Raw genomic sequence first — 8,694 nt, forward strand, 5'->3', positions numbered from 1 at the left:
CAACACCCCTAGTGAGGCGTCCTTAGCAGGGAGCTGCCAACTCCTACGGTCAACAGGGCTGTGTCAAAAGTGTCCATGGCGTATTTTATGTTTGACCAAAGTTCCAATTCCTTTTTGGTTTGTCTTCTGTTTGAACCAGCACACTAATTATTTCATTTTGTTCTTTCTTTCAGGACACAGGCTTTTTTTAATTTAAGAAACTGTGTTCCTTTTACTCCAACTGGTGTCCAGTTTTTATGTTATTGTCCCCTTTTGTATTGATTCCCCCAGCCTGAGCCAAGTGTGCCTGTTGGAGACGTAACACCACATTTCCTCCATCTTTTGTTAGAAACGTACATTAGAATTTTAATGAATCAATCAACATGTTCTTCAATGTTCTGTTTGAAAACTCAGATTTTAACCAGATAGTTTTTGCTTTGACCAGAGGAGAATGGACCAAAGATTTTTTTGAGTTTAGAAATACTTCCGACCTGCAATTTTTAGGGGTTTAGTTCATGTGGAGCTCAGTTTTGTTGAAATCAGAGACACTTTCCAGAAGGGAAACCTAAATGTGCAGTCACTTACCCTTCAGTAAAAAGCCACTCGCTGCTGTTTCAACGGTATATTGTGCAGACAATGTGCAGGGTTGTGTTTTCTGTTTTGCAGCTTATGCACCGTTTGTCTTTGCAGCATCAGCTTTAGGTCCAGAGCACTCCCCAGAGCTGCTGGATCAAGGGTTTCCTAGGATTTAGAGCAGTGTGCATATACATCGTACAGACGGTGAGAGGAGGGATCATAAACCTCAAACAACACAGCCGCTTTTCAAACCGTTAGCTGTAATATTTTGCAGCTTTAAATTCTTTGTCAGAACAAGGAAAAAATAGTTGAAAGAAGAAAAAGACGAGACGAAGGAGAAGATAAAAGACAGTCCAGCAGAGGAGAAGCTATGAATCCGTCGTTTGTACAAACCCAGGTGATAAACGAGAGAAATTATTAGTCCCGTAGTTAAATGCTCAGTCTGCTGACCTTTTCAACACCTTGTGAATTGTTCTTTATCACAGTCTAGTAGAAATGTGGACCCACAATGCAGTTTAGCTTTATATCTTTGTATCCTGGTTGACCTCGCTTCCTGTCCCCCTTATCTATCTCTGTCCTTCACTCTCTCACTTCTTCTGTATATAAATCAGTCTGTCCATCATTAGCTGCTCCTCATAGAAATCTGCTGTCTATGGTTGTATCTGCCATTTACTCATAGAACCACATGAGTGTGTGACCTCGTGTTTGAAGAGTGTTCAGTTGAGATCAAACTCTAAGCCTCATTTTTCTACTAAATATTTTGTCACAATAATCAACAGAAGTGTATTTTTTCCTCATTGACCTTTTGGAAAGGTGAGACAATGACCTTAAAGTGTGTGGAAATGACTGAATTTGGTTTAATTGGGAGAAACCTGCTTGTCCTGTCCCTGAAAACGCTCTTTGGTTTCTGGGTCCTTCATGAAAAGTGTCAGCTATTAATATTCATGGAGGAACAATGAGAGTTTTGAGTGAATTTTGAATGTAGTTTGATTCAAAATAAGCATGTGACAGGTAAACAAAAGCACTTTGAACAAATATACAACCCATTTATTGTCTTCTATGGATTCAGTAGACATAGACAATAACCCAAAGATATAGACCGTGGACGCAAAAACATAGTTTTGGCACAAATGGAACCCCATACGGCCCAGTCTCAGCCAGACTCCGCCTTCAGTGGCCTCAAGGTAAATGAGTTTGAGAACCCTGGTGTAAAGAAAGGGATGCTGGGATATCAACGTAAGGTTACTTTCATGCCAACAGTCCCGCCCACAACCAAAGGCAAATTTCTGCTCTGCAGAAAATACGTCCTCAAAAACGACACAAGCTTTTAGATGTTTGCTAAAAACTACAGAATCATAACTGAAAGATCACTGGGAACGACTTTACTACAGATAGAAATATAGCTGGAGTGATGTGTTTTTTGTTTGGACTTCAGAGCCACCATACATAACACATAAAAACACATTTACTTTTATGCGTAATTTACTGTAAATATAGGAACATAAGACTATCCAATAAAAGAATATATACATGATATCTGAATCATTGTTTTCTATATAAAAAAAAACTCAGAACGCAAACGAGTAAAATTCTTTGCTTTGCCTCTTCACTTTCTTGTAATTTTCCTTTTTTTTGGAGCACTAATGTTGAGGTATTTCTGTAAAGGAGACATTACTCTAACTGCACTGAGCTACGAGCTGCTTCTTGATATATCTGAAAGCTGAAGGCAATCATTGTTTGTGGACAAAAATGCTTAAAATAAATGTTTGTAGAAGACGTAAAGTTTTGTTTTTACTCTAAATTAATTAAGAGTTTGGTACTCTATGTTGTCTGGAAAGAGGAATGAGGATAAGGAAACTTTGAATAAAGAAGTTCAAGAGTTTGTTGAGAGGAAAAGCTTAGCTGGGAAAAAGTGGAACACTGAGAGTGACGAGGATGGATCGGATCAGAACCAGGAGGGAGGTATAGATGAGACCAAAGAGGTGGTTCAGGGGTGCAGTGGAGGAGGAAAGTTGGTGTCAATGAGGACGATGAAGAGGATAGGATGGATGAAGGCAGATCATTTGCTGTGGCGACCTCGAAAGACAGAGAAGAAAATACAGTGAGATCATCATGAGCAGGACTATGTTACAGATCAGTTTTCTTCTTTTAATACAGAACAGCATTACCCAATAAAAAATAAGGGAGTATAAATTGAGCAAAAAGTCAGAGGGAGGCAGAAATGTCAAGGAGGAGTTAGCTTGTCTTCCTGAATTACCTAAAAACAGAAGGAGGAAGAACAATTTGCAGACACTTGTCAGACTCTGTTACTGTACAGAGATCTGACAGAAGCAGCTTTGGGATGCAGCCCTGTCCATCATCGTTCCTGTTGAGAAGCAAAAACTCGCTCGCACGCGCATCCATGCTCACACACATGTGGCAGAGACCTGACAGATGCACCATGGGACGGCGGTGTTACTGGGTTTTTCTGGACACACTGACAGGCTGCTTCTCTCTTATGGTTAAACATGTTAAATGTGCCATCATATTATCTCTGAATATCAGAGGCCAAGTCACCAACTCTTCCATAAACCTGACCAGAAGATGCTGATCTACTAGAACTTGTTTTTATGCAAAAAATAAAAAACTGTGAGGTGGTGAAGATGCAAGTGAATGTTTAGCCTCAGTTTGGTGTAAAACTGGATCTAGGACGTAAATTGTTATAGTAAAAAACAGCCATAAAAAGATTTAAATGCTGCAATAATCTGAAAAATGCATTTATATCACAAATTAATTGACTGCCCTTTTTCTATATTCATAGTCATTTTCTATGGTAGCTCATAACTATGCTATAAAGTGGAAAGAAGAAGCACAAACAACATAAAATCATGCTCATTTATTTAGAATAAAACATCAATGTCCATAAATATTCTTCCAATTTATGACTTAGGAAGTAAACAGTTCAGAATTATTCAGCTTTACAAATTAATTATATTATTGATTTATATTTATGAAAAACTATTAAAGACTCACTCCAATGAAAATTGGGTTTTTGGTATTTTTAGCTTGTTCTTGGGACATTTTGTGACAAATTGCTCAAAATTGCAGTTGTGATGTAAACACTACAATCTGCGGGCAGAAAGCTCCCAGTAGACAAATAGATCCAGGTACGTCTTCATTTTCCTCATCTGAGCTGGCATCTGGCTCCAAACTGTACATCTGGATAGCTCCGATATTGCTCGCTATGTTTTTGCACCAATAATGTTAGGTTGGGGATGTGAGGGGCTGTAAGCTAGCCAGTGAGTGCGTAAACATACGAGTGACAAAAAATGGGAAAGGGGGCGGGCTTGCTCCATGCCAGAAGTTCTGCCCACAACTCAGAGGTGATGTTTTTATTTTCTTAAATATTCCTGCCGCTGGAGGGGTTTGGAGAAAAATCGATTTTGTGATATATTGTGATTTTTCCTTTGGCTATTGTACAAATTTTGACAATAGGATATTTTATTAATTATTTATGAGAGTTTTTCAGCATCTTACTTTTGTATTTTTTACCTAAACCTCCAAATTATTTTTATTTTTTTTACAGTATGACACACCACTCATTTCATGAAAAATGTTAAACACTGTAATAATTAAAACCATAAATAAAATAATTCAAAAGTTTTTTTACAAACAATAATTTTGTCGGGGAGCGTGGCTACTATGGGTGTCAAACCAAAACTCTGTCCCATATTCTGTCAGTATTAGTATACAGTTTCAGGACTTAATGTTGTTATTATCATTAAATAAAATTAATTTGACAATTTTATTACAATGAAAGACTAATTAATCTTCAGGTAGAGTTTTTGTCTAAGTCTTGGTATATATTGTGATATGTATCGTACCGCGAGCCACATATCGGGATATGTATCGCCACGCTCTTGCCAATACGGACCCCCAAAGCATTGACTATGTTCTAGAAAATTAAATTTCGACTAAAAACAGCACTATCCTAAAACAAAGAAAGAAAGAAAAAAACACTGGGAACACTTAAAAGGGAACAAAAGATGATCAAAGTGAGACTTTAAAAGCTGCAGGTTTGTTTGATGTTTCATTTAAACAAAAAAATCAAACAAGTTTGTGCAACATTATCATGTTTATAGGATATGTACCCTATCCATGCTTGTCAAAAAAATCTAGCTTATATAAAGCCTGTCAAGTGGCACACAATGCTTTCAATTTTCCCTTATTAACTTGATTATTTTGTCCTCATACAGTCGATAAGAGCTCCTCTACGAGGTTCATGTTTGGAGTTATTGGCAACAGTTGAAGCACTTGAGCATTTATGTTTTTTATTTCATTTTTTTTTTGGTTTAGACTCCCAATTAAGAAGCTTTTTGGACCTTCATTGTAGACAGAAACCAAACAGAGAAGCTGGACTTTACTAGTAGGTTCATTTGAAGCACAGATATCACGGCTTCAGCTTGGTTTAGGTGGAGGTGGTTTATGTTTAACTGGCTTCTTTTGAAATTTTCTTGATTTTTACTTATGTGCACCAACTGTAAAACAAAAAAAAATAATTCTCATTTCTCCTGAATTAATATTTTCATCTTTGTTTGATACAAACTCTTAAATGTTTTATGTTTACTCAGATAAAAATAGCAAAAAGTATAAAATCGCAAAAAAACAAAAAAAACAAATAGGAATATATCGTTATAACTATTATTTAATAAAACATTTAATTAACTTTGCTTGATAAACTTTGGAGTAAAAACAAGCTCATCTACCCTCAACTACTATTTAACACGAGACGTGGTGTTTTTGTTCTTCTTTTTCGCTCTTTTTTTACCTTTGTGACCTCTACAGTTTTTTTGGGGAGGAGAAAAAATGACCACCTAACAATCAGCCTGTTTTCTTTAATTCCTTGCAGTTAAAAAATGTACATGAAATGAACATTTCTTTTTAACAATGAACCATCAAAAAATACCTGTACAAAATGTAATTTTGCACGAGAACACCTGACTTTATGCTAAATTTATTTAAAGTTTTTTATCACACAGAACATGGGCACTTTTTTGTTTTTACAGCTTTTAAAATGAAGGCACGGCTGTTTTTGGCAGAACATAAAGAGAGAATTAACGAGAAAACAAACACTGACGATTGGGATTCTCTTTTTTTTATTTCATGTAAAGAATAAGAAAAAAAAAAGTTAGAGGTTGTTTGTAAGAGCTTTGTTGAAACTCTGAATCTATGGCAGGAGTGTTATTTGGAGAAGCAGTTTGCAAACTTGTCTGTTTCTTTGCCCAAAAAGCATGTTTCCAAAGCGAGGGAGGGGCGCTTCTTCTGCTAAATAGAACAAAACCGACCGGGGTTGATTTCAGAGGAGAAGGAGAAAACAAACAGAAAATACCTTGAGAATAAAGGAGTGAGGGGAGGGAAAAGGAAGAAAGAAATAAGAGAGAAAACAGCACAATATGGAGACAGATGGCTAAGATTCTAACCCAAAATAAAAAGGACAGAAAGAGTGAGAAAAGGATGGTAAAAAAGAAAAAGTGGGAAAAGAGAGAATGCGTCCATGAATTTGAATCAAATCAATCAAACTAGACAAAGACCTGTTTTATCTCAATAAGAGGAAGAGGTGAGAACCATTTTAATTTAAAAAACAGAACACACAAATCCTAAAATAAATAAAATGAAAAAAGTATATATATATTTTGGGTGCACAGTGGTGTAGTGGTTTGCTCTCTCACCTCACAGCAAAGAGCTCTGGTTCAAACCCAAACTAGGATCTTCTTTTGTGAATTTTGAAAGTTCTCTTAGTGGAAATTTGGGGTTTCCCCGCTAACTTTAGCCTAATTTCGATAAAAAATATTCTTGGGTTAACCGCAGTGACTTTATGTGACTTATTTGAAAATCCAAACACAAGACTTCCATAGAGAAATGAACAGTTCATTTTTTTCTTATTCATTTTTTAACTAACAGACATTCCCAATCCCAACTTTCCATATATGGGCATATGTTTCAGGCCCCCTCAGCGTCACTTTTTGACGTTTTGGGTGTCCCCAACTCGTCGATTTTTGAATGCTGGCTGTTCCTATTAAATCAGGGATCCCCAACCTCCGGGCCACAAACCGGTACCGGTCCTAATAAGGGGTCCCCAACCAGACTGGGGCCCTTACCCGATACCGGTTCGTGTGCGTTACCGCGCCCCGAGTGTTGGGGATCTGTGATTCGAAAAACAACGAGTTGGGGGTCACCCAAAACAACAAAAAGGGATGTGGAGAGGGCCTGAACCATACATCCATATATGGTGAGTTGGGAGTGAGAATTTAACATGTTCCCCTGCATATTTGTGTTTCTTTATTCGCGGATTCTTGTATTTGTGGTCACATGATTCTTCCTGTTGATCACAAAAAATGCAGACAACTCAAGACGCTTGTATGAAACGTTTACGACCGAAAGAGGTGCTTCAGTGCTGAGGTGTAGAACAAAAATTAGCTGTTTATTTCTCTATAGAAGTTAATGGGATTCTGGCTTTTGGAGCCAGTGGGTACTTCCTGTGTCGAGCACTAGTCAATGTCAATGTGGAGAAATGGCATCAGCTGACTCAGAAACGGAGAAAACAAACCCTGATGTGCTGAAGAAGATGATCACAAAGGACAATTAACATCTGGAGCAGGTTTTTATTATTTGCACTCCTGGTTTTAAGGAACAGAGAGATAAAGTGACACTTCTCGCGTGCATTATAAAGTATGCTGTTGCTGTGGTAGGCCCTACAGTCTTTTGTTTGGAAAAAAAATCTTTATGTTGAGCAATACTCCAGTGTTCTTTAACAAATGTTTTACAAAGCATGATCAGAAGTGGTTATGATGAGTATTGAATGGTAGTGGACATTCTTCAGGTGTTGGGGTGGGGGTAATTGCAGATTTCGCGGAGGTCGCCGCTCTATAAGCCCCGCAAATAAGAGGAGAATACTTTAATCTTAACTTTTTTTATTATATATTTTTTTTAATTGCAAGGTATTCAAGTTATAAACTGACCAATCAGATGCCTCAATAAAAGTGGGTGGTGCCTGCTGGCCCCCTCATTTGACAGATTTTTGTGTAACCCCCTTGCAGGTGGCAAGAATGTAGACTTACAACAAGCTCACTCCTGATTGGTGAGACTCGCTGCCAAAGCAAAGATGGTTTAGAGCAATATGGACCAATCACTGTTTACTGATGAAGTCGGACTCCAACATGGCGGCGTCCATATCACAAAAAAATGGCGACTGAAATTACTTAATGTCGGTGAAGCTAGAACTGTCATTTTTGGTTGATTATTATTTTTCAATGTTAGCCTGTTGAGGAAATGTTGTTCAGGAACTGGATCAGCTCCAGCATCCATGTGACCCCAAAAAGGGATTCAGTGAGTTCTTTGGATGGATGGATGTTCTTTTTTTTTTTTTTTCATTCAGAAGAATGAGTTTTATTTTGGAATAATTTTTGAGCAAATAAAAATCTAGAAGCTGGAAGTGCATACAAAAGAGAGGAGAGGCTGAACTCCCCAGAGACCACGACTGCAGCTCTCAGTGCTCATTTCATCCACAATAATATCTAGTTCAGCATATTTCACACTGCACACAGATACTATTCTTGTAAAAAAAATATTAACTTTCATAAGAGCTTCTGCTGTCACTCCATTGTCTTCGTCCTGTCAATCCTGCGTTTTTTTTTCCCCCACCGCAGCACGCCGTGGGAGGAAAAAGTGAGCCGTGTGAATCAAGTTTAAAAGACATTTTATACCGAGACAGTATGGCACACATCACAGATCAAAGAAACCAGCCAGGAAATTTAGGGCAGGGACATTCCAAGCAAAGCAGACTGAAATTTCAGCAAATCCTCCCTCAACTGTCAGAGTAATAACCCAACTGTTTTGTTTATAATGTGCTTACGTAAACTTCAGATTAACCTCACTCTGTCTTTGTCTGTTTGCTTTATTCTTCTCTGTAGGGTGTGGTTCCAGTCAGGCATCAACTTCCTGGCTGTGAAACCCAGCAACCTCGTCGCGTGGGAGATCAAACAGGAAATGGCAGCGGGAAGCAGTTCGTTGGCAGTGATGTGTCAGAGAAAGGCCTCCTCCACAGCAGAGAGGTAGAACTGAAGCTCTTATATCTACTCTTTTTTTTTTTTTTTTTTTTTT

General features: G+C 37.9%; 1 protein-coding gene across 1 annotated transcript in view; it reads left to right on the top strand.

Moving 5' to 3' along the window:
• si:dkey-215k6.1 (transmembrane protein 132B) overlaps window positions 1-8,694 on the top strand; it is a 286,321-nt gene that overhangs the window by 160,874 nt on the left and 116,753 nt on the right. The window contains exon 4 of the mRNA XM_024275630.2: window positions 8,505-8,645. Coding sequence (XP_024131398.1) covers window positions 8,505-8,645 — 141 coding nt within the window. The remainder of the gene's footprint in view (window positions 1-8,504; window positions 8,646-8,694) is intronic.

The sequence above is a fragment of the Oryzias melastigma genome, linkage group LG9 (genome assembly GCF_002922805.2).
Source record: "Oryzias melastigma strain HK-1 linkage group LG9, ASM292280v2, whole genome shotgun sequence".
NCBI lineage: Eukaryota > Metazoa > Chordata > Actinopteri > Beloniformes > Adrianichthyidae > Oryzias > Oryzias melastigma.